At 44.5% G+C, this 26,205-nt stretch overlaps 2 protein-coding genes across 2 annotated transcripts; one reads left to right on the top strand and one right to left on the bottom strand.

Moving 5' to 3' along the window:
• Window positions 1-4,486: 4,486 nt before the first annotated feature.
• hspb1 (heat shock protein, alpha-crystallin-related, 1) lies at window positions 4,487-8,671 on the top strand. Its single transcript, XM_037468098.2, has 3 exons — window positions 4,487-5,052; window positions 7,251-7,314; window positions 7,990-8,671. The coding sequence occupies exons 1-3, from the start codon at window positions 4,662-4,664 to the stop codon at window positions 8,144-8,146; spliced, it is 612 nt and encodes a 203-aa protein (XP_037323995.1). The 5' UTR covers window positions 4,487-4,661; the 3' UTR covers window positions 8,147-8,671.
• Window positions 8,672-14,893: 6,222 nt separating this feature from the next.
• On the bottom strand, window positions 14,894-24,908 carry ywhag1 (3-monooxygenase/tryptophan 5-monooxygenase activation protein, gamma polypeptide 1). Its single transcript, XM_037467737.2, has 2 exons — window positions 24,610-24,908; window positions 14,894-17,014 (listed from the first exon to the last, which is right to left on the bottom strand). The coding sequence occupies exons 1-2, from the start codon at window positions 24,694-24,696 to the stop codon at window positions 16,358-16,360; spliced, it is 744 nt and encodes a 247-aa protein (XP_037323634.1). The 5' UTR covers window positions 24,697-24,908; the 3' UTR covers window positions 14,894-16,357.
• Window positions 24,909-26,205: the final 1,297 nt, after the last annotated feature.

The following is a 26,205-nucleotide window of genomic DNA, read 5'->3' on the forward strand; positions in this document are numbered from 1 at the left end:
GTGAAGGAGAGGTTGATGTGTGAAAGTTGAGATGCAGCCTAGGCCCGAAAAGAGTGCTGGCCATTGCTGTTCCCATGATGAGCTGACGTGGAGAATCGTTGCTCCACAGCTGTCCATGAACGTGAAACCCAAGCTGGTGATGAGGTCCAGCCCCATGAGGTTAGCTCCATGCCGCGCCACTTGAAAGGTGAAGGTAGCCATGGATTTGTTGCCATGGCGCACCGAACAGCTGAGGGAGGCCACTAAGTCGATCTTTGAATGACCATATCCATGGAGAACAGCCGAAGGCGCCTGCAGCGCGATGTGGGGCAGGAAGCGCTTGACTGTGGACCAGTTGAGAAGAGATAACGCCGCTCCAGTATCCAGCAGTAATGGTACACAGACCCCATCTAGATCCACTGTGCACGTCTTGAAGGACACACGTGCAGAGCTGACCGAGTGTATGGGGGTTGGAGCTGACGAGCTTGCACCAGCCTGTCGTGGGCCTGTCCGTGGGCCGACCGCAGCCGGTGCAGAGCGACAGACTTTAGCGAAGTGGTTGTCTTTCCCGCAGCACTGGCATACTTGTCCCCTGGCCGGGCATGTTGGGGCTCTGCTCATATGTGTAGAGGAGCCACAGTTGCCACACCTTTGACGTGGCTGGCCACGTGTGCGTGCTGTGTAGTTAATTCCTGGTTCCGTGTCGCATGATGCAGGGCTAGGTGCGCGCTCGGAATCTTCCACATGCTGTCTTAAGGCGGGCTGAGAGAAACCGCGGGGAGCTAGTTGTGACGTCAGTTCGGTAGCTTTTTCGATCTGTAAGGCTATTTCCAGCGCCGTTTTAAGAGTCAAATCATCCGGTGACATAATCAACTTCTCGCGAATTTTGGGGTGGGTTGCATGTTCTGCAAGCTGGTCGCGTATCATTTCCTGCTCCATATCACCGAACTTACAGAAGACAGCTAAGCTGCGGAGGTCGGCTATATAGTGCTGGACTGACTCACCCGCTTTTTGCTTGCGCTGCCGGAAGACTATCCGACGGAGAATCACAGTCTGTGGAGCTGCAAAGTGTGCTTCGAGTAGTTTCGTAGCTTCCTTATACTTTTTCGCTTGTCCCAGGGTTCTGAATATGCGCTGTCCTTCGGTACCGAGGCAATGAACGAGGAGTGCTCTCCGTCGCGGGTCGCTAGCTTCCTCCAGTCCGAGGGCTGCGAGATATGTTTCGAACGACTCCAGCCAACGGATCCAAGGTACCGGAGGCTCGCCTGGTAGTGAAAGGAAAGGTGTAGGTGGTGGGAGTGAAAACTCCATCCTCGTCGCCAATGTTATGTGTGAAAAACAACACAGGAATCGGGAGACCGTAACGTTTCAGTTGTTTACTTCAACTCATCTTGACTTCGCGCCAACCGGAAACACGTCATCGTCATAACAAACGTAAAGGCATGATATCCACGTACGGCATGCTGTAAAACGCTGTCGTGGAGACATAACAGTGGGCATAAGAGCATCTCTGAACGCACAGTACGTCCAACTTTGAGGCAGATGGGCTACAGCAGCAGAAGACCACACCGGGTGCCACTCCTTTCAGCTAAGAACAGGAAACTGAGGCTACAATTTGCACAAGCTCATCGAAATTGGACAATAGAAGATTGGAAAAACGTTGCCTGGTCTGATGAGTCTCGATTTCTGCTGCAACATTCGGATGGTAGGGTCAGAATTTGGCGTCTACAACATGAAAGCATGGATCCATCCTGCCTTGTATCAATGGTTCAGGCTGGTGGTGGTGGTGTCATGGTGTGGGGAATATTTTCTTGGCACTCTTTGGGCCCCTTGGTACCAATTGAGCATCGTTGCAACGCCACAGCCAACCTGAGTATTGTTGCTGACCATGTCCATCCCTTTATGACCACAATGTACCCAACTTCTGATGGCTACTTTCAGCAGGATAAAGCGCCATGTCATAAAGCTGGAATCATCTCAGACTGGTTTCTTGAACATGACAATGAGTTCGCTGTACTCAAATGGCCTCCACAATCACCAGATCTCAATCCAATAGAGCATCTTTGGGATGTGGTGGAACGGGAGATTCGCATCATGGATGTGCAGCCGACAAATCTGCGTCAACTGTGTGATGCCATCATGTCAATATGGACCAAACTCCCTGAGGAATGCTTCCAGCACCTTGTTGAATCTATGCCACGAAGAATTGAGGCAGTTCTGAAGGCAAAAGGGGGTCCAACCCGTTACTAGCATGGGGTACCTAATAAAGTGGCCGGTGAGTGTATACGTATATAACAGAATGGACGAAGTTTCTATTTTTAACTATAGTTTGTTTATATTTATTGTTTATTGCACTTCTGCACTATTCATTTTATAGTGTTTCAAATTCTAGTTTGATTAAGGTCTGGAGGCAGAGAAAAATAAATACAATCAAGCAGCGTTGGACGGGTCCTCGCTACTCCTTGCACGTCGGGGCACTGGCCAGACGGTTACACATGTGGCCGAGGAACCCTGCGGTCGTCGGCCGAAGCGTTCGCAAGTCAGTGGTCGTTAACCGTGTGGAGCAACGCCAGGAATGCAGCTTTGCAAACTTTATCTTTTACATTATCATGGTCTTAGATTTGAAAGGAAACAATCAATACTTTTATGAGCTTTCCACTTCAGGCAGAGAGTACACATCACCATGGTGTGACCTGCTTATAGCCAGGACCTTCAGATGTACCAGTCCAAATTAAAAGCCTCTCAAAATACCATATAATGCCAATTTCCTTCAAAATCTATCACCAGACTACATTTGGTCATATTCAGATTAGGTTTAAAAGGAAACAATACTGTCATGACCATTCCACTTCTGTTTGATAGTACACATCCCCAATGTGTCACTTATGGATAACCAGGACATTCTGATGTTCCATCGCAAAATAAAAGCCTCTCAAAATACATAGAAAATAGAATAGAAAATACCATAGATGACCCAACTTCCTTCGAAGGCACTCTCAGAACAACAAAAAGTTACAACAAAAACATACAGTATATAAATCAGTGACCCTGTGATCTGTGTTGTCTCTGTGACTCGAGCCCTTTGTCGGGTGGCCCAAGGACAAAGTGGAAGATAAAGTTTGCAAAGCTGCATTCCTGGCGTTGCTCCACACGGTTAACGACCACTGACTTGCGAACGCTTCGTCCGACGGCCGCAGGGTTCCTCGGCCACATTTGTAACCGTCTGGCCAGTACCCCGATGTGCAATTAGTAGTCCAACGCTGCTCGTTATAACATTGTAGCGCAAACTGCTGGATGACTGTGTTGACATTTGAGTAACAATATAACCTACCAGTTGGTGGAGTGCAAGGCAGCTGGTGTAGCGGTGTATGTGACGATCCTTTGGCCTTGTTCCGGGCCTTGACTTTTGTGTGATACTGACGGTCCAGAGGGGTCTGGCAGGTAAGTAATAACAATAACAAGCCTCTAAATGGTTTATAATCATTACAATACGCAAAGGATACTAAATGCTTAAGTGCTACCTGACTGAAGCGTTTAACATTTACATTTAGATTAAATATTTATATAATTTAACAACTTTGTGTTACTGCCAAACATTATCCTTGGAAAAGTTATTGCATGTATTTACATGAATTTCTCTCTAAATATTTGAAAAAGTGACATGAATATTGTCGTGCTTTTTTTTCATCTGATAATGCTAAATGTACCAAAACTACGCAGGATTTTAGAATGTGCGACATTTTACAAACGGCGACCCATACTGACTCGCTTCTTAGCTGAATCCTATAAGTGCAGGGTGACAGTGTGAGAACAAGAGGCCCGTCCTCCAAAGAAGACCATCTCTTGAGAGTGCCAGTGCGACACAGCAGCTTATTATATTTAGGATATTACTAATACACGGTGTTGCCAAAAAAGTCACAGACGGTTATCTGACAACAGCCAATTGAGGAGCCTGAAGGTGAGCTGAAAACTTTGGATTACCATTAAAACCATAAAGTTTGTCTTTTCGGCTCCTACACTGCACCTTCCGTCCTTTCATTATGTCATTATTTAACCTTGTGACCTACGGGTGAAACTTGAAACTTGGTGTAAGTAATATCATACTAAAGCGATGCCTTTAAAAATTAGTTTATGTGGGTGCGCACTTCTCACTTTGCTCCCGTGTGGCGCACTGATTTTCCAGTGAGCATTTAATGAAAGCATGACGAAGCCTGTCTATCACAGCCTTGACTATCACATCATGGCCTATAAGGAGACATTTTTGAAATAACATGTTAACTAATCCAAGGGATTGTACTCGTGCAGCACGCCCGGCTGTCTCCCAAAAAGAGCGGGGGTGCGGGGGGGGTATTCATGAGAGTTTCAACAGTGCATTGGGCAGCTGTTACTGGGGAGGGCCTTCCTGTTGGATTCCATTGCAGTGCAACGTCTGCCACAAATAGATATTCCAGTACTTTCCGAACATGTTTTCGGGGTGAGGGGGTTGGAGCTGGAAGGGGATCGAGTCAGATGGGAGGGCTCTCTTGACTGGGGTGGTGTCAGTGTATGTATAAAAGCTCTCAGCTGAGGGGCAGAGTGCACATTGGGAAAACATTTTAAAGCGGCCAAAGGTGTTCGTTTTCTGCAGCCAGCAGCTCTCCGTTACAGCTACGCTCCTTTCCCGCCACCACACGACAGCAGCCATGGCCGAGAGACATATTCCGTTTGCCCTGCTCCGCACCCCGAGCTGGGACCCATTCCGCGACTGGCAGCAGAGCCGCATCTTCGATCAGACCTTCGGCATGCCAGCACTGCACGAGGATTTCCCCACATTCCCAAGCACCCACTGGCCAGGGTACCTGAGGCACTCCATGATGACCCCGGACATGGGCACCATGATGCCACACGCCCCCATGATGTACCCAGCCCCCCTGATGGGGGCCCATCAGGCTCGTGCCCTGACCCGCCAGATGAGCACCGGCATGTCGGAGATCAAGCAGACCCAGGACAGCTGGAAGGTGTCCCTGGATGTCAACCACTTCTCCCCCGAGGAGCTGGTGGTGAAGACCAAAAACGGCGTGGTGGAAATCACTGGTGAGGACTCATCCACCCTCTATTGAAACATCTGTTTGTACTGAAGTGTCACCTTGTTCATGCTGATTCAAGTAGCCCGGTATTTTTATTACCTCATACCTCCATTACCATGGGTGTAATTTCATTAGACAACTCAATTAAATAAGAAAGTAATCGAATTTAATGATCTGGTTGCATAAGACACAGAGGAGTAGATAACAGGATGGTGGACTCTTTTTTTTATCGGAAAAAGTACAACTGTGTGGAATACGACTCAAGATAAAAAGGCAGGATATGTTTTTTTTCTTTTTTGCGAGGTCAAGTACAAGGCAGATGCATTGTTTCAGAGTTACATAATATGTTGGAACAATACACTGATTTCTAGTACACAGGAGGCCGGGTGGGGCTTTTGACGCACGCCTGCTGGACACAAACATTCCAAAGGTCAACTCTTTCAGCAGCACACAGATGAACACGATACACAACAGGTTTATTAAATAGCTGGTTTTACGTCTGTCAACGCTTTGTGAATGACCAAAGCTAAAAGTGCCAACCTGAGGAAACGTGTGTGCAATGGGTCACTGTAATAGCTCAAAGCTGAACTCCTCTTTTCTATGAGTCCATCTCAGCCAGCGTGTGTCGGGCCATTTCACTAAGAGCTACGTTCTTACAGAGGCGGATTTAGCCGAGACTAATCCAGTGTGTTCGCCACTTTAAAGGGACAGCTGGATTGTGTCCGTGTCCACGGTCCTGTGCCTCACTGCTGAGAGAAGGGGGATAGTCAGGAACCGAAAAACAAAGCAGAGGGGCAGGTCCAAGTGGAATTAACCACCTCATGTTTCTCATATGTTATCTCAGAAGAAGGATGGCTTAGATGTTTAAAATATCCCTTAGTGAAGAGTTTTATGTATAAGCCACATGCAATGTGTTATGAAATTGTCTTTTCATTCATACTAATAACTAATGGTGTCATCCTGTTGAAAACGGGACAGCTCCCTGAGGATAACAACCTTTATCAGCCCGTTGTCATAACAAACACAATACTATATTTAGAGCCAGAAGGAAGGGCAATGTTTCAAAACTGCCCTGTGAGGATGAGAACATCTAAGATCAAAAATACCACCACAAATCCTTCACAAACCCAAAATATCAGTCATTCATTGTACTGTTTGCAAGTCAGAGATATACAGTTAAACTAGTTATAAGATTTTAAGAAATACGCCTATTAACTCTCTTGGTGGAAATACTGATACCACTCAGTAGACAGGAGACAACTTGGCACAAAGACAAGAATGGCCCGACTGTTTCTTGGCAAGGCACCATGACTTTCTGGAGTTGTGAGGTTGCCTGACATATCTTGACCCATGAAATTGTCCATTACATAACACACTTAAGCTACAAAATAATAATAGAGTTGTAAGCTTAAAGGTTTAAAGACTGGATACCAGGATAACAGCCAGCCTGACTCTGTCCAATGCTACCAACACTTCTATGTCTCGTGTTTTGCACTTTGCCTTTTGTACATTTTAAACTTAACATAACGTGTCAGCTAGAGAGCTTTGGAGCTGCAGCTTGTTCACCCATTTTGTTTCCTTTGATATGTATGTGTATGTGCTAAGTTAACCGGCTGCTAATTTAATATTAAGCATACAAACAACAGAGGGATATCATTTCATCTCATATAACTCAACGTAATTTCCCAAATTGTTGAAGTATTCTTCTGTGTCTTACATTTAAGATCGATTTGTTTCGTATCCAAATCAAAATAATGGAGAGTGGTAAATACAGTTAAAGACAAATTTAAGGCAAAAACACAGCTGTAAAGAATTATTTAATAAATGAATCATGACAGTATTTGGCTGTACCAGGGCAGTGCAGTCCAGGTACATACTAACTCATTGTAGTGGCTTTTTTGGTATTCTTCAATTGAATTAAATTCTTGGCACCTAATTGATTATATAATATACATCTGTAATTTTTCTTTTGCAACATGAATAAGACCAGTTAAACATTGTCTGAATGACAATTCAATTAAAAATTGTATTAAAAACTTTCAAACATATTTTTCTAAGGGGTTGTAGTTAGTATTCATTGTACAAATCTGTACAATATTTCTTTACGAAATTGCTCCGACATAATATATTATTCCAGCTACAACTCATGAACATATTTTAGATTGGTGCCATTTTTAGCTAAACGTATGTTTTCTGTGTCTTTAGGCAAGCATGAAGAGAGGAAGGACGAGCACGGCTTTGTGTCCAGAACCTTTACCAGGAAATACACGTAAGTTTTTACAATCATGGCCGAGAATTGGCCTGTAGAATAATTAAAATGTCATCCAAAATTAGTTGAATGTTTGATCACTTTTTACACATCATTATTATTATTATTATTAAAATTGGTTTGGTTTTGGCTTTGGGATGAATTTTCTCTGGCTGGATTTAGATCCCTGTGATTCTCTCATAGTGATTTTGCCTGCGTGAGTCTTTAGTTTTGGTTCGGTCCAGTCGTTAGCGAGCTGGCTGCTGCTGAATTTCATGCTCTGAAAAGCAGCAGCCTCCAGCTCCCCTAGTGTTCATCCCTCCTCCAGCTGACTTATTTATGTTAGCTTTATAGGGCTCTGCTGCCATCCAGGGGCCACAACACACACTGACAGGGGCGTGGTAGTGGGGGGAAAAGTGGACCTGACTACCCATGGCCCCGTCTAGGGAGAGGGCCTTTCGCTAACCCGCATCATACAATGGCATGTGTAGGGGGCCCACTGACATTGAGAGTATACAGGGCCCAGAATTTGGTGCTATGCTGCTACACACTGAGATACTCTTAATAACTGGCATTGATGTTTTAGTCATTGTGTATTTTAAGTAGGGGCAGTGATGCCTCAGAGACTGGGCTACCAATCAGATGGAATAACTCCTTGGACTTAAAACCTAACTGTGTTCTATTGGACCCCTCCAGCCTCCCCTCTTCAGCTGACGTTGAGAAGGTGGCCTCCTCCCTGTCCCCCGAGGGCGTGCTGACCGTGGAGGCTCCTTTGATCCGACCAGCCATCGAGTGCTCAGAGACCACAATACCTGTTAACGTGGAAAGCAAGAGTGGCGTGGTGAAGAAGTAGGAAGAGCAGCAGGATGGCATCTCCCCCCCCCCCCCCCCCCCCCCCCCTCACAGATACAAACTGCTTCTAGAAAGGTGAAGAAACGGCTTAGCGCTCCTCCTAAAGCAGCCTTGTTCTCATGCAAGAGGGGTAAGCAAGGGATTGCCTTTGCTCTTCACGCTCCCCTCTGCCTCTGGTAATGAGCCAACCCCAGCCGGGTGCACTGTGTAAACACATCTGCTCCTCCTGCCGTAATTACACTCTTCATCTGAATGTAGGGGATCTGGGCTTGGCACCGCTCAAAGCTTTGTCTCTGCCTCATTTACGCACCTTTCTCATTTCTATGGAGTCCCGCTGCTTCATGCGGCCTACACAGACACATGTAAAGACACTCGAGCCGATTGTAAAAGCAGTGAGCGTGTGAATTAAAGTACCTAGTTCCCAGGAGAAAGAATGAGCACTACCGTTTTCGAGGGCATAATAGGACTGTGGAAATACATTGCTTGTGTTGATATACTTAGCAGCGAATAAAGTAGAAAAAACTTTTTTAAGCCTCTCCTTTTTTTTAAGGTTTAGTTACAAACTGTTTACAAAAAGAAAGATGGGGACATGACATCATGGAAGCTGTGTGTGTTCTCTAGAAACAATAAGATTACATGCTAAACCGAAATGCTTGTCTGGGTATCTTATGCTAAATTATTCATCTGATGATTGTCCATGCAAAATGGAGCAAGTAAAACATGTCAGCCTCAGTCAGTGATGCAGGAAGCCCAAAGGAAAAAAACACATTCACAATCACTGCTACGTTGCAAGTTGACTTGCGCCCCATTAGTTTATAAATGTACTGTTATAATGCCCCAGCACTCATTTAAAGTACCTGCACTGTCAGAGATACAGCATTGTGTCCTTTGTTGTAATTACACAGCCCGGGACAGACTAATCGGTATGAAATGAATGCTTATACATTACAACATACATAGTTTGATATTCAGCAGAGCTGTGGACTAGTGGGCCATATTGTTCTTTCTGGAGCCTTTGGAATATTTGACTGGTTTCATTGGTACCATTGCTGCTCGGCATCTGCAATGAAATGTGCCAATAACTCCTAAAGATTGCATAATTCCATCATACAGGATGTCTCTGGATGACTTATTCATGCCCATTTTGATGCAGAATTGATGAGATTTTCTCCCTACTCTTGTATGAGGAAGGTCATTTAAAACAATTGCAGCAGGCATGAATGTTGGAGGAGTGTTTTGTCATTGATTAATCTGTTTCTACCTATAGCCATAACAGCTACTTGATTAGTCCACCACTTTGGTCCAGATTTAAATATATAAATATTATATTCAATATATTACTTATATTTTTTTGTCTCCATAAAATAATTTAATTTCTTTTCATGATTAATCCAGTGTGTTTGCCAGCAGATATTTTCATCTAAAATTCACATTTTGGATCAACTTACCTAATATTAACGTATTAAAGTATAACTGAATGTATGACTTCTTTATGAGTAAACCTAATATGCAGCACTACTGCCTTTATAGTTCACTATAAATGTTCTAGTTCATTATGAAGTGGGGTTGATCCTGATCGCTGCTTTCATCAGATGTCTTTAACAAGAGTTAAATAACTCAAAATGGCACGTGCTCAAATTCCTTTATATTGTCCCCCATTCATAATACTCAAGGTTTTAATGTGTGTGCTACTCTGAACCGTTGAGGTATTGAATGGTTATATCATGTTATCAAAGTTTACAGAGTTAGGGCCAATAGGACACATGTGTAAAAACAAACAATCACGTTTAAGTTGAGGACCTTTACGTCACCAAACCATGTGAGCTTAGGGCTCTGTTTCAATCACCACAGTGTAGAGTGGCACGTATAGTTCATTATGGATTTATTTTATTCATTTAGACTACTCTTGTCACGGTTTGGGTCTGCTTCTTGTCTTATTTTGTAGTTTTCATGTCTCTTGTGTCCCTGGGTAACTTCACTTCCTGTCTTCCCCTGTGATTGTCTGCCGTGCCTGATCTTTTCCACCTGTGTTCAATCACCTGCACCTCCCTTGTGTATTTAAGTCCTGTGAGTCTCTTGTCTTGTGTGGCGTCATTACATGTCGACCGTGTCATGTGTTCTTGTCAAGTAAGTTTGTTTCGTGTTCTCAAGTCCAGGTCCCTGTTTTTGTCTGTTTTGTTTTCTCCTCCTTCCTGTTTTTTCGGTTGGAGTGATTTTGAGTTCGAGTTCTTTGACTATTAAATTCCTTTTATTTTTCATCATCTCCGCGACTGAGTCCTCCCTCCTTGCCCTCGCACCCCGCGCTGTGACAACTCTCCATCAAGGCAATGCAGGACAACTGATGACGTTTTAAATGGTCAATAGTTTTCATCATCTCATTCCTGTCCTACCTGTCAACTTGTAGTCATCCATGTTGTGTGCCGGCCCACTAATGCAAACTCTAGTCCTGACTTCCACGCTGTAGGGGAAATCTATTTATAGAGCGCTCTGCTATGTACTGAACCTCCAGGGTGTTGTGTAGCTACACAGGGTAGATAGCAGTCATGAACTGTTGCTTTTTTCCCCTCCCAATGTTCCAGACCAATTCTGACTAATAAATGAGCTAAAAAATAAAATTTGTAAAAGTGTGAGAGTTTAACAGAATTGCCACAATATAGTAGGTCCATTAGTTGAACACTATACACAAAATTCAAATGTGTTTTGTACTGTGTGCAATGTTTTAAATCAATACACCATGAGCTCAGTGGCAGACACTGCCTTAAAAAGAGGCGGCACTCTCAAAAAACACTTAGCATTTTGACTTTTCCTCTTCCATGAGTCACCATTTCCTTCCAGTTTAATGCATATCTAAATTATTCAAGCCAGTCCCCATCAATCTAGAAGCCAGCCAGTCTTTTAAAGTAGGGGGAGGGCAGGGTTTGGAGAGCTGTTTGTTCCTTCGCTGGTGACAGGACATCTCCCAGATGGGGAGGGGGGCTTTCTACGAAGCGCACTCCTGGGATCTGTTTTTTTTCTTGTTTTTTTTGTGCTTTCTCGCCTCACAGGTTTCCATAGATCATGGTTCTGTCTGGGCCCTGTTCCTGCCTCCGGCCATGGCCCTGCTGACAACTGCTGCTGCTGTATTTATTATTATAAATATGAATGACATTTACATTTATCACTCACATTGTACCATTACTGACTTTGCTTCTTTCCTGAAGTCTTGCTTTCCCTCCCCACAAGCTTGTGTGTATGACGGTTATGTCCTACGGTGGTCGTCCCTGCAGTCCCTCCATTGTAGTCTTTCCATCCCGGGAGAGGGATCCCTCCTCTGTCTCTCTCTAACGGTTTCTTCCAATTTCTCCCCATCAAAGGGTTTTTATTTTTTGGGGGATTTCACATGTGTACACATTGTAAAGCCCTCTGAAAAAAAGGATTTTTTATTTAATTTTGGGCTATATAAAATAAACTGAATTTAAGGATAATAGAATTGAAGTGTAATGGGTCATTTTAGATAAGAATAAATTATGAGAAAATGAATAATTAATTAATAATCAATGAATTTTATTGAATCTAGTGGATATTTTCTGTCTCATAAGGTGCAGCGTAAATTTGCAGTAACTTCAGGAACGTTAATCGGAGGATATTTCTGGTTAGCTTCTTTCTAACATTTTTTTTTTGTCACAGTGGGATCAGCATAGGTGTTACTTCTAATGTTGATGAGGTTTCACAGTGAGTAGAGATGCACAGTAACTGGACCCTGGAACCAGAGCAGTCACCATTAAAGGTATGTTGATCATTGCTGTGGCAATGGAGCCCTTTAGCCCTTTTCTAAGAAAAAAGTTATTTCTTTGCATTTCTACTTTCCTGGCAATAATAATAATAATAATAATAATTTACAGCAACATAGCTCAATAAAAGTAACACAGATGCCTTGATCAGGTTACGGTGAATACATTTTAAAATATATACAGTAAAAATATATAATGACTCAAAATGTGCTCTTCCAAACGGCAGAGAAGAAAGTTAAAGATTAGGTTAAAAATTGATAGGGATATTTTTTGTTTTTAGGCTACGTTATTGGTGATCAGCGGTACATCCCTGATCTGGCTCAATATACCTTTCCCCCAATCACACTTGCACCGTAATGTCTACATAGATTTGCACCTTTTATCTTGATGTTTACGTATTTACTGTTTATAAATACATCATTTAATCATTTATTTATATATACATACATATATGAACATATACACACACATACAGTATTTCATAGCTGCATTGCATTTTCTTTTTTTATATACTGCTTAAGTAGCCGTATAAAAAAAAATTCTAAACCACCATTTGTAGTTTCAGTAACTGTTTGTGCAATAACATTAAAGTTGAATTTTTGAATCTGAAGGCCTGATGCTATGATATCCCTGCAGTACAAATGCAGACCAAAGTCCAACACTGATAAGTGAAACGACAGTAACGGGCGTGGATCAGAGCGGGCTACGCTGGTGTGGCGGCGATAAATCATCCTCACAATGAGCACATCACATATCAGTCCAACGAATTATTAATGTGCATTAGCAAGGCTTTTAAATAAGACCTTCATCTAAATAGGTAGATATATACATATACACATTATATCTGTGTATGTATGTACACTCATGGTTGTGTGAGAAGACTTTGGATCACTGAAAAAAAAAAAAAAAAACTTTAATGTCCACTATCTCTAAATACATACGATTACATTTTTAATCAACACATGCACAAATGGACGGATATCTGCAGTGTGGACTGGAGGCCTCTGAGCAGAGCAGGTGGTGTGCTTTTTTCTGCTTAGATACAGCTCAGGATTGGCTCGTGGCAACAGCTTGAACAGGGGGCGTTATCCAATAACATGCCAGTGTTGATTGCCTTGCAGCCAATTAGCACTCACCAGCTGTTCACTAATTAGCTCTCCCTCACTGATCTAAGAGGTTCATTAGTACAATTGTAGTATTGATTGGCATCAATTTCCAGCCCAGTCATTCTTTAATGAAAATCATGGTTTAATGAAATGTATTCCTTGTGCTTAAAGACAGCGTTTTTTTAGTTATTCCACTTAAATTACCTTCATAGAAATGGAAATAGTTAGAATTAAGACGGCTGACAATGCTGAGACCAATTCTGCGTCCAGTTTGTTGAGCTTGTCTTTCCAGTATTTTATGAATAATGCAAAACTCTCATGGACTGAGTCACGGTTTTTAAAGCTTCAACAAGCCATTTCTTCCAGCTTGACATTAAGGATTTGATAGTGAGATAATGAGATGACCAGCCTATTCCTTTTCAAAGATGATATGCTTTTGGTCTGCTGCGTATTCTTTTACATGTTGCGTATTCCATCACAGCGTGAGTTGTTGCCACGCTAGCAGCATGTCTCCAGGCAATCACTGGTCCATGATCTAATATCTGAATATAAATAGTATAAAATAACGCGATCGCAATTCAACTTTGTTTAGTAATTCATGGTGCTTCTCACTTGATCCCCTTAATTTTCACGTAGAGCCACCATGAGTTGGACATTTAGGATTTTGATTAAAATGTCCAATTGGATTGGATGGCTTATCTCTGTGGCTTGTCACTAAAACAGTAATTATTTCTGCTATCCACCATGAAAATAACAATGGTTTCTGTACTGGTATGGAAATGTATTGTAAAGCTTGCCGGCAAATTTACCGATTTGCTTCATTTGCGTCATTTGCCGTTCGCACCACCCGTCAAAATGTGTGGTTTACAACCATCTGTGCATTGACTTTGAATGGAATCTACTCGCACAGAAAATATGCTTTGCTTTGAACGTAGTAGCTTATTGGTTTCTGTTGGAAAAATAACGTCATGTCAAGATAAGAAGGGGGGTTTAGAGAAAACACAAGACTGTGTCGGTACCGTTTGTGCAATAAGTTGCATATATGATGTGGGCTGAGATAAGATGACCGCTCAGATTTCTAATCTGTGTGATGTGTCCGGTGTCCAGAAGGCCACTCGGTGTCTTGTGGTGATCAGGTGTAAGAACACGACGGTCCTTGATATGATTTTACTAGTGTCAAAAGATCATTTTTTTCACAGTGTCTACCTCGTGCTGATGGTTATCAGTAGTGTGTCTTTGCATGGTTAAACAAAAGGTGACCGTCCCAGCAATAATCACTAATTGAACCAACATGGCGAATTCACTCAGTGACCGTTGTTGAACCCTGCTGGGTCGTTTGATGCATGCTGGGTCTGTCGAAATGCTAGCATGCTAAAATAAGCATGTTGAGTTTCACTTTCACTCTGGTTTTACGGTCCTAATTAGTCGGCATGTTGCCGTTTTAGTGTCTGGTTATTTTACCAATTTGGTTTAAGGCTTGTTGCATATATTTTTTTTCATTTTTCTATGAATTTTCTTGGACGGTTGTAAGGGCTGCAAAGTGCAGGGATGGATATAATTGTTGGTTGGGACATAAAGGGTTCATGTTGCTGATGTAGTTTCCCATGTTAATCAGATGTTCTTTAATTTCACAATCCAGAGTAATTCTAGATCTAGAGTACCTCTTTGTCTTGCAAACAAACTTCAGCCATGTCTAGTCATTGTGCACCAAAAGTAAGATGTAGCCGTGTTCTACCACTAGATTGTATCTACAGTATTTAAATGACCAGTCCTCAATGGACTAAAGGCTGGGTTTCACTGTCAACACACTCAATGCCCCTGTAAAATATTACAAGCCAATATGATAGCAAGAATTGCATGGGACCATAGCGATGTCCATAACAGATCAATTTATTGTCAACAATCACTGTTTTGGTATAGCGTACTTCAGCAAATGGAGTAAAGAAAACACAGATTAAAGTAAGGTCTAGCTAACGATCGCAATAAAAAGAAATAAATAGAAAATAATCCAATTCATGTCTAGTAATTTCATGTCCATATGAATACATAACATCTACAGTATAAGTTAATAAATTGAAGCTACTGTATAAATACATCACCAGCATGCACAATATTGTATTATGGAGAATATTGGAGCAGTTATCATGTTACACTGAAGAAACAGTATAATAGGGAAGTGCATCTCTTTGACCAAGAAGAAACCGACGACAAAGTAAATCAACAAACTCCAGATCTGCTTTTAGAGCTTCCACTTAACGTCGCATGTGCTCCGCCAACAATCTGCAGAGATCACCAGTAAAGTCTGTGGTTTAAAGGGCCGTTCCAGAGCCCCTTGTGGTTGCTATGGAGACCATATAACTGGAGAGTAAGGGTCGACTCGTGATAGTGTGCTTTTCTTTTCTTTTTAAAATTTCCATTCATTTAATTTTGCAATCTGGATTTCTATGAATCAAATAGTTTTTTTTTCTTAGAAGTAGCCAATGGTAGTTGTTATAGTAACAACAATACTGACAATAAGAATTAGGTGTCCAACAAACTGTTCATTTATTTAACACAGCACATCAGTACATGAGAGGGACAAGCTGCAATAAGTTTACTTTATGAATTTGTATTTTTTAGTTACAGTATGACTGTGACCGAGCTGGACACGTACCCGACACAAAGCAAAAACAATTGATTTGATTATTTTCTTTTTGAATGTCATCCTCAATAACCGAGACGACGTGCTTGTCACCCGACGATAGTGTGGTGCAACTAAAGGTGTCCCGATGACGCCCCTCCATCTCCGCAACGCGTCCTATCGCTATCTCTCTCTCTCTCTCTCACCCACATCTATTCTCTCGCTAAGCAAGGGCGCGACATTCAAGGCTACTGCGATATTCTGGTTGCTCAAGCATTGAAAACTCAATATCCGAATGCTCCTCCCCTCACCAAATACAATAAGACAGCTCAGCTTCATTTGCGCGATGAGACCAGTCTCTGCCAGTGTGAAGGCGTGTTTACTCAATCGTCACACTGTGATGAATGACATACCTCTTGCTTCTAAAGTGGTATTTTGGCAAACGCTGCAGAGGCTACCAAGGAGGGGGGTTCATTCTTTTTTTTTTTTTTAATCCTCTCAAACTAAAAATGTCTTCCCTCCAACATATTATATATTTTTTTCACTTTCAATTTGTTGAAAAATAAAGAACAGCAGCCGCGTTGGTACCATCGCCCCCCCTCCTCCTCCTCCAGCCCATCCTCTTTTTTTTTTATTTCTAAGAACTTTTTAACTAGTATTATTATTTTGTCATTAGTGAGCGCGCGTGTTTTTGGCAGAACGAGGCTTTGGACTCTTTAATTGTTGGCCTCTCCTCCCTCGTCGTCCTGCTGGTCGCTCGTCCACAGCGTCAAGTTATCTCGTAGCAGCTGCATGATCAGAGTGGAGTCTTTGTAGGAGTCCTCGTTCAGGGTATCCAGCTCGGCAATAGCGTCGTCGAAGGCGGTCTTGGCCAGGTGGCACGCCTGCTCCGGGGCGTTCTGGATCTCGTAGTAGAAGACGGAGTAGTTGAGAGCCAGGCCCAGGCGGATGGGGTGGGTGGGCTGCATGTGCTCCTTGCTGATCTCGTGGGCCTCGCTGTATGACTTCTCGGAGGACTCCACCACCGCGGCGCGCTTCTCCCCCGTGGCCACCTCGGCCAGGTAGCGGTAGTAGTCGCCCTTCATCTTCAGGTAGAACACTTTGCTCTCGTGCTGCGTCTCGTTGCAGTTCTTGATCAGGAAGTTGTCGAGGAGGTTGAGCACGTCCTGGCAGACGGCCTCCAGCTCCTTCTCGATCTTTTCCCGGTAGGCGCGCACCATCTCGATCTTCTTCTCGTTGCCGTCTGCGGACGTCTTCTGCTCAATGCTGGAGATGACGCGCCAGGACGAACGCCTTGCCCCGACCACGTTCTTATAGGCCACGGAGAGCAGGTTCCTCTCCTCGTTGGACAGTGCTTCGTTCAGCTCCGTCACCTGAAGGGAGAAAAAGGCATATGCAGAGGTTGGCACGTCTGTTTGCACAGTTATCTTATCAACGTGAAGAGTGGTGTAACCGTTGGCAATGACACAGTTATGACCTGTAAGACGAATAACCCTCTGTGCACAGGTCAAACTAAAGCCTTTCCAAGTTGTTGGACACCATAAGCAAAGAAAAGCTAGCGTTCTGCAACTGTCCCCGACACCTCGAAACAAACTACAACTCCCAAGACTGTCTCTGCAGGGTAAACCACGCCTCCATCCTCTGAGGGGACTCCCGATTGGCTTTCAGCAGCTCTGAAAGTTTTGTTTGGACACGACTGTGTCTGGCTGGGCGATTTAATCCTTTATACCCCACTGGCACAGTCTAGCAGAGGCATCTTTACAGACCTTCTTTGAGTGTAAAGCCCGCTGTTATTTTCCTTTTCAGTTCCATGAGAATAGCAGAGCAGGGGCCCCGGCCGTGGAACTTCACAAAGGCCAACCCAAACGCTGACCTCGGTCACCATGAAACTGTAGGGATTTTACTGATATTCTATCGGTATTTAAATACATTTAAGTGCAATGCTTTAACAATAGCAAAATAAATGCTTCTGTTTAAAAAATCTATAATTCTAAATTGTGCTTTTGAGAATTGTATTATTAGCGTGTAAAAACTTGCACATGTTTGGCAATTGTATTGCTTACCGTATGCACCATCTTTATGTTGCTTGCCACTTATTGCTAATTAGTAGGTAACACAAAGTATTAGGTGTTTGGTCATAAATCAAATATTGGACAAACTTAAGAGTTGAATCGGAGGCGTCTCCACAATTCCAACTCCTGCTGAGGGGAACTCGACTGTCAGTAGCCAATGGCAAGGCAGTCCAACCAATGTTGTAGCAACATTTCATTGAAAACCACAAATGTCCTCCTCGTGGTTAACCGAGATCACAGAGAATATCACAACTGTATTACTTTTCGGGTCAATTTGTGCCACTCTGCTCCCCGCAGTTTAAGAGACACAAAAAAATGACTTAAACTCCTTAATTACATTGTACGACATTTATTCCCAAGAGGTTATACTGCATGATAGTGTGTGTGTGTGTGCGGCCTCGCACCATGTCTTGCTCAAGGACCGGATAGCTTAAACCCGTGACCTTTTGAAGTGTATCCTAGCCCCAATGAGCTACCAACTGTGACACTCTCCCTTTGGTTTGACTCCTATAACACACACTAGCTGATAACCCCTGTTCCAGTACATTGTTAATCTATTGATAGAAAACACATTAACATGAACATTAATGTCTTTATCTGACAAACTCAGTCTCAGCATGCATTGGTGCATTCAAAGCCACAATTCTATTCAACAAAACTGACAATCTTTGATGAGATACTGTAAAAGGGAGAGAGGGCGGTTGGAATGAGAGGGGAGGCCGAGGACCAATCACTGCTGCAATCTCCTGTTTCCATGGTGACTGAAAAATCTGCTTTGTTTGTCAGAGGCATTTCTTTCTCTACTGGAGACGCTGGTTATAAGCTGCTAATGGCTGGGATGCTGACATGGCTGATGGTATGGAGAACGCTGCAGCACTGTGGATGGATGGAAGTGCGCACAAGCCACTTCCTAACTCACACCTCTTCAGCCAACACTCCTAGTCAGCCAAAGCAATGTCATTTGAATGGCTCCATACAAAAAATATTCTAAAGCTTACAGCCTGTGCAAAAAAAACAGGAGAGGATGCCAAAAACCAAAAGGAACCTCAATCACGCTTCGACCTTGCAGGTGGCATTCAGGGCCTGAGGATGGGGGTCTCAGCCAACAAAATTAGCAGATTGGTCCAAAAGGTCACCAGTGGACGGACAACAGGAGATTGATTGACTCCATGAAGTGTTTTCCCAACGGCCAATCATGCTGGTTGGACCTTACTTTGCATTGTAATGAGCAGTAAACTCAATAAGGAGTGTTTCTCCTACAAGACATTGTAAAAAGTGTAAAAACCGTCATAAAGAAAATGACCTCTGTACTCAATGAGTAGAAGACTGTCAAATAATGAATGACATACGTTGCGTAATAATCTCCAGGCACAGTAAAGATCCGCCCTCATTGATGAAGCAACACCTCTGCCCTGTGCCTTAGTCCATTCAATTACAACTTGCGTAAATACGTATCTCACCCACAGCAAATGCAACCAGCAGGCTAGGTCAGCGCCAGAAAAACAAGGCCCAAACAACATGTCCTAGAAAACATGGATGCCTTTGTCTCAGAAGGCTGCGGGACGAGCAGAAAGCCCGGACGGAAGCTGCGGGTGCGAGTGGTGACAATGGAGCTCTGTCCGCCCATAGAGCTCATCAGTCGCGTCGGCTCTCTCGTGACTCATCCTTCAAACCTCCAAACAGCTGAGTGTTAACACAAAGTCCGAGCCAGGACAATCAATAACCTTCTCTTTGGCAGATCTCTGCATAGCCATTAATGTCCACAGGAGAGAAACTGGAAGAGCTGCGGGGCTGTGGGAGTAATGGGATACATCGGGCCTAAGTAAAGCCTGGGTTAGACCTCACCAACTGCCACCTCCCATTTCCATTTATTGGATTACAATTCCCATAATGCAGGATTTCCGCAGTCCCACGGCTCCCTGTTCCACGCTTTCCTTCTGCGCTTTCTCTGCTCATCTGCCCTCGCGCTCGTCGCACTCCTAACCCAATGTGACAACCCCCCCCCCCCCCCCCCCCCTCCCACCGACCCCCCTGCCGACCTTCTCTGCGGCATAAAGGCGCCGGGGACCACCTGACGTCAGTGGCGGTGTGAATGGGGCTTGAGGCTAAGGGTTGAGAAAAGGGGGATGCAAGGACGTGTGCGTCCCATTCATGGTGGTGAAGAGGGAGAGTAAAGTAGCGCCTTGTTGCTAGGCTACTGAATATATGACCGTAGCGTTGTGAGAGGGAAAAATGGTTGATTCAAAAAATGAATGATTACAACGTGCAGACCTCAATAGGTTCTGTTTGTACTCTGCTTTCATTTAAACAGACGGGGAAACAGTCAATACACCATGTGACCAAAAGTCAAACGTGTGAGAGTCAGTAACTGCTGATCAAAAGAAATGAAACGCAAGTTTGTATGTTTCCCTGTTCTAAGGCCGGATTCGGCTTCAAATGGCATATCCCATTTCACTTCTGTGACAGCACAAACATTATTTACGTTTGTTTACTGTTTCACAATAACCACTAAGTCACATTAAAGAATACAAGCTCCCAGATCACAGGACTGCAGACTTACCACCTATTGGCTGGTAGTGTTACGCACCATGACAGCCCTGAGATTATTGTGTAATTGCATTACTAATACTTGGTCATGGACTGGCTCGGGGGCAGCGGATGATGTTTCACACTGGTGTTTTTAGGGCTGGTCCATCTCCTACTCAGTACGATCCTTTCAAAATCCCTATTTACGCAGTTTCCAGGTCTGTAATAACTCTGTAAACTTTCGCCAAAGCGAAAAAAAAGGCAACAAACTTTCAAGCATTCTACAAAAAAATTTCACTCCATGCAAACGATAAACGCAATAACGTATTAAACATGGCGAGAGGTTTAAAAACATATACATACTTTTGTTTTCTTTTGGAGGTTAGAAAAGTCTGCAGATCAGGTGTTTGTTTAAGTCTTTAAACCCACAGTTATCGCGGTAGAACAAAGTCCTTCCCGGATTGGCACACTTCAAAGCCCTCGTGGCTCAATAAAAGACAATTACATTTTTACAATCATTCCCCATCGGTGGGTACTGGATTACGGAAGAAGCGGCTGCGTTTCATCTGATCTGCACCCCTACTGATTTCCTTCTTGTTGTACGAACTCTATCACAACACCAAGTCGGGGTAGATGCGTTGATGTGATTCCTTCCAATGGTGCCTTTAACTGCGTCCACACCTGCTTTCAATGACAAAGCAAAAGGAAAAAGGTAGACATCGTGGCAACTGAATGAGGCTGCGAGGTAATCAAGTGCTGCTGTGGCGAATAACGCTCATTTCAATTCTGTAATGGTAAGAAAGAAGACATAGTGAAGTGGAACTGAATGTAGTGCGCGTCTAAAATGATTAGAAACTGAAATGCTATTAAAATGATTTAATTATCTGGTAGTGCACAACTACTGCACTTGCAGTATGTGGACAGTCCAGTCCAACAACAGTGAAGTTTTCAGTTACTAGATGTTTGCACTCCCGCTTAGTCCCCACCTGCCGGTATATCATGCAGCCGTGTTGGGCCACTCCCTACCAGCACACACGTGGATGAGCATATGGCCTACACCGCATCTTATTTCAACAAAGACGTGTCTCAGATCAACACAAATCTGTTATCTCAAAACACCCATCGTGGAGGCAGTTGGATAATCGGCTGACACACACATTCAGTGTGCGTCCACCAGCTGCAGCACAATGCACGCGATAACGCATTGCACGGACTTCCATGAGAGAATAATGCATCCAGTTCATTAAGCAGGACGGAAGCCGGGGCTCTCTGTGCCTTGCACTTCCCAAGACGCTCTCCAAAGGGGTGGTGGGAGCGAATGTGTGCATGCGTACGTGTATAGAGTTACTTTGAATATTTATGCGTGACCTGGCTAGTTTATTGCAGCTGAATGTTAATAAAAATGAAAGGCTGAGAGCAAAGAAGCCCCTGCGGTGTAGTTACTTGGCCAAATCAAAGCCAAATAAAATACTGTAAAAATACTGTATGTTTAGGGAGCCACTGTGTAAAGAAATATTAGTGTCTCCATGGGAGCGTACCCCACAACCCCCCCCTCACTGGCTAGCTAGCAGTCGCCGCTCTGCACCGATCTCATGCAGCGGATACTGCTGATAAGCATCTCCGCCGCCGGCATTGCTGCATCTGTGCAGCCCCCCCTCCTGCAACGTCAGCAACGTCACTGCTGTTTGCGCTCTCAGGCGTCGCCATGTTGGGAGCAGCTGAGAGGCAATCGACGCGTTGGTCTTTGTCATCACTCTGATGAAGATGCACCGCTAACACTTCTAAATTGGATCATTTGACTTGATCAAATGGAGTTCTTTGCATGGAGAAGTTATATTTCAACACTTATTTTGTTAGAAGTGCATGTGTAAAGGGAAGCAATGAGGGGGGGAGGCCACAAGGTAGAAAAAAGCTCCTTCAAAAATCTCAATGCATCTCATTGTGCATTTATTACATTAAAACTGTTGAATCTGTTTTGATGTATTCCTGTGGGCCAGCCTTGGGGAATGAAATTCTACTAAAGGGTTGAGACATCGTGCACATGCAGCTTCTGTGATGTAACAGTTTCATTAGCTGTGCATACTGTAATGCTGGCATCATAGACCATGAATAATAATATTCTCAGGGTACCACAAAAAATATAAATTCCTTATCGGGGGTGAATTGTACGTATGTAAGTAGCGCACAGCGAGTGTGCTCGGCTAACTGGACACACACATAAAGCTCACCAGTTCAGTGCTCCTTTTGTTCAAGGATGAGCCACAAAAGGACAACACAAGGTCCGCCCTCCTGATGAATCACTGACCGCTCGTTGGCCCTCCGCGCCCCACGGGTGCAGGATTTTCGGCTGCTGTCACATAGCTTTTGTCAAATAAAAAAAGAATACAGCAGTTGATCAACAACCATCATTCATTTCATTTGGGCCCAGAGCGCGGGTACAGCGCCGTGTTCTGTATTTGGCACCGTTGCCTCCCCGGGGGGGGGAGGGTTGCCATGTCTGCAGTGGCAAGGGATTCCCCATCAAATGATGGGCGAGGCAGCAGACACACCCGGCTGCCCCGGTGCTGCGGAGAGGCTGCTCGGGTGAGAGGTTTGCTCGCTCTCTGACTCGACATAAATCGGGACAGACAGCTTGGTCCTAGCGACTGGCGCTGGCCGCTTACTTGTTGACTATTTGGTGTTGAAGCAGATGTGGTAAAAATATAAAAATAAAGTTCCACTGATCTTCCCTCCCCGTGTACAGCTCGGGCTCACATGCTCAGGCTACTGCTGGCAGGACCGGCCTTGGGAATAAAGGCCAACTGATGCAACTCTAAGAAATAAGATCTTCTGTGACCACATAGAAATATGACACACAAAGTACTAGGCTAGCTTGAGTGGCTCGTCATAGCCGTGAAAGTATTACATTATGTCTAATAATTCATTATTATGAATCACAGATACCATGTGAAGTCCTTCAGATGTATTATGCTCCTTGTTGAAAAACCCAGAGCTTTCCCTGCCAGTGCGTCCCTTCCTCCATGATCTCATTGTCAGTTACTCACACACACACACACACACACACACAGAGATGCAGCCTTTGTGAAGCTGGGATTCATATCATTAAAAAAAGAGAATGCCTATGTGAAATGGTGCACTACGGGTGGGCCTTATGCTGCATCCCGGCCAGATGCTGCGGCACGCCTCGTGTGTGGCGGGCGGGGGGGGGGGGGGGAGACCTGCCGTGAAAAGGGTCGCGGACGCAGGGGATGCGACTCGGCACCGATCGGTCATGCTACGGTGAGGAAGACAGAACCCCCCCCCCCCCCCCCCCCAAACGACGGTTTGCTGCAATATGACATTCAACGAGGGTTTCTGGAGACGCCGCCCGTCCACCGACACCACCCACGTCCGCAAAAAGGTGGACGTTTTGCGTTTCTTTCTCTCTTTTTTTCCGTGTGCGCTCGCTTCTGCGCAAACCGATTGCGATCAACCTTCAGCCAACATTGCTCTCCTCAATGCGCCAAAAACAAGTGCCAATATGAGGAGTGGGGGGCGGGGGGGGCATGGCTTCTCGTTGCTTCATCCACAATCAGCTAATGCAAAGTGGTGTATTACTCTCCAGTCGTTATTTCTCAGAATCACGCAAAACCGGAACCGGAGGACCCATGTCTCGCTCTCATCCCCCGTGGCCCCGCGCCCTGCGCTCCGCCGCTGTGCGCATCTTGGACGGGCTCATTTGGACACCCCACATTTGGACTAATTCTACATTATAACCCAGGCGGAACGTTAAATCACATCTCATCGTCCAGGTTTTTATTTTATTTTTATTTTAACAACCGAGCAACCTGCCAGTTTCTTCCCTTTTTTTAAAAGAGCTTGGTGAGGCACCGCCCCAAGATCAAACAGTCCGCATTTTAACCACAATCCACCGCTACACAACGCCCTCAACCCCCCCACCCCAATCCTCCCCGACATTGATTCAGGCCAAGTGACAGGTTTTAATTGCACCTCGTCACGTCACCAAAACCTCCCCGTGGGTCCTGCCCATGAAACACGCAGCGAGGCTCCACGGGCCTCTCGGTGCCGTCCCCAACAAATGATGTCGCCCAAATCTGACCGAAGCGGCGGCCGATTGGTCCCGCGAATATCTCCTTCCCCGAAACGTTTCCTTTAATCATAACTTTCATACACCGATTTTGCGTGGCTCACCGGCTTCGGTCACAAAACGTGCCCGGCGAGAGAATGGGGCGGGGGAGGGTTTGGGGGGGGGGCACCGGTCCCCTGGCTGCGCGTCGCGCCCGCTGTCACTAATCCCCAAAGTACCAATGAAGCTATTTATACATGTCATTCTTTTCTTTAACATGCTCCGACGGAGGAAACACACTTACCGATTTCATGGCCGCTGCCATATCATCGTACCGCTCCGCCTGCTCGGCCAGCCGGGCTTTCTGCACTAGTTGCTCGCGGTCTACCATTTTGGGGGGGGGGGTGTGTGCGTGCCGGGGGCGTTTGGTTGCTCGTCTCTCGCGTTTCGGGGCTACAGGAATCGTTCAGTGACTGCAGAGGAAGAGGAGCGGCGCCGGGGTCCTTCTCGCTGCTGCAGCTGCTGCCTGCTGTCTGTGCGCCTGGCGACGGGACACCCCTCCCCCCTCCGAGAGACTCTCCCTCGGCCTGTGTCGCCACCCCCAAAAAGGCGTGGCCTCGCCGTAGTGACGTAACGGCCCGGGCAGCCCAGAGAGAGAGAGAGAGAGCGACGGCACGCCTTGGTGGCCCCCACAGTCAAGCAATGTGCACTTCTGTATATCCGAGGAAAAGGACGTGTAGGCATGTGTCCTCGTGGATTATTCAATCACGCTCATAAGTGAGTGAATCTAGGCAAATGTCAGCTCCCCCCCCCCCCCCTCCTCCTCCAGGAGCACAGCAGCTAATTTGTACTCAAGACCCCCCTAATGACCTCCCAAATGGCCCCCCAATTTTTTTGGCGAATGGGACATTTGAAGCTGAAGTTCATAATCATAATTATTATAGTCAATGAGACGGATTTGCTTTCCTCCTGTTTGGTTGGCTGGTTCGTTGCCTGAATATGTGATGAGGGTCTTTTCTTCATCACATAGCAGCTCATATCTTGTGTTCCCCATGACTGCATTGTTATTTCTATTATACAATATTGTTTTTAGCTTTTGTCCTCCTGAGTTACAAGTTGTTAGTGAAAACATCTTCTATTTCCATGGATATACCATGTCTGGTCATTTCCGCAAGCTCATACCGCTGGCATGCTGAGTAATTTTATCATGAGTCATCAACCACGCCCTCTTGTTGAGGCAGTACTGTCCCAGTCTGCAGAGACACTGGAGCCGGACAGGAAATTGAAAGGCTTCTTAGCTTATTTTTTCTTAACTAAATTCATTGTTGCCCTACACACACCTTTATTAATGAGTCAAAATTCCAGCTCAAAATGTTGTTTCAGTTTTCAAAATAAAAATGTCAACATGCTTGCATTGCTGAATCTCAAAGTATGAATACTACATTATCTTTAGTTCCGTTGAACTATCTTTGATATCCCCATTTAAGTGATGACTTGTCATAACAGAGATGTAACATTCAGTATATTGGCTTAATTATGATTAATTTTAAGATTTAAAAGATTGTTATTATGACCGGTATCTGAAGTGCTCTAAAATCATCCAAACTGTTGAGAGTTCTTAAAGATTCATCTACTAAAATGTATATTTTTTATATTCAATTTAGAGTTACATTGGTAATAAATTACTTTTTTTCTGGGGTACATTGGCTGACTTGGCAAACATGTATGAGATCAACAATTAGCATCTTTCTTTTAGCAAAAAAATGGTCATGGTACCAACATAGAATGTGTAAACATCCAACTCTAAAAATACTCTCCCCATGGAAGTGAATGAGCTGGCCGCTGCTGCATTCCCAAGAATCCTCAAATCAAATGGTGGAATCACCATATTTGGTCAAGA

Source organism: Pungitius pungitius, chromosome 16 (assembly GCF_949316345.1).
Source record: "Pungitius pungitius chromosome 16, fPunPun2.1, whole genome shotgun sequence".
In the NCBI taxonomy this organism is placed as follows: domain Eukaryota; kingdom Metazoa; phylum Chordata; class Actinopteri; order Perciformes; family Gasterosteidae; genus Pungitius; species Pungitius pungitius.

Bases quoted from the DNA above. Each gene is read 5' to 3' on its own strand.
- hspb1 (XM_037468098.2), top strand. From the start codon at position 4,662: ATGGCCGAGAGACATATTCCGTTTGCCCTGCTCCGCACCCCGAGCTGG. The intron at 5,053-7,250 runs GTGAGGACTCAT...CTGTGTCTTTAG, and splicing joins CGGCGTGGTGGAAATCACTG to GCAAGCATGAAGAGAGGAAG. The intron at 7,315-7,989 runs GTAAGTTTTTAC...GGACCCCTCCAG, and splicing joins ACCTTTACCAGGAAATACAC to CCTCCCCTCTTCAGCTGACG.
- ywhag1 (XM_037467737.2), bottom strand. From the start codon at position 24,696: ATGGTAGACCGCGAGCAACTAGTGCAGAAAGCCCGGCTGGCCGAGCAG. The intron at 17,015-24,609 runs GTAAGTGTGTTT...TTCTCCCTTCAG, and splicing joins TGGCAGCGGCCATGAAATCG to GTGACGGAGCTGAACGAAGC.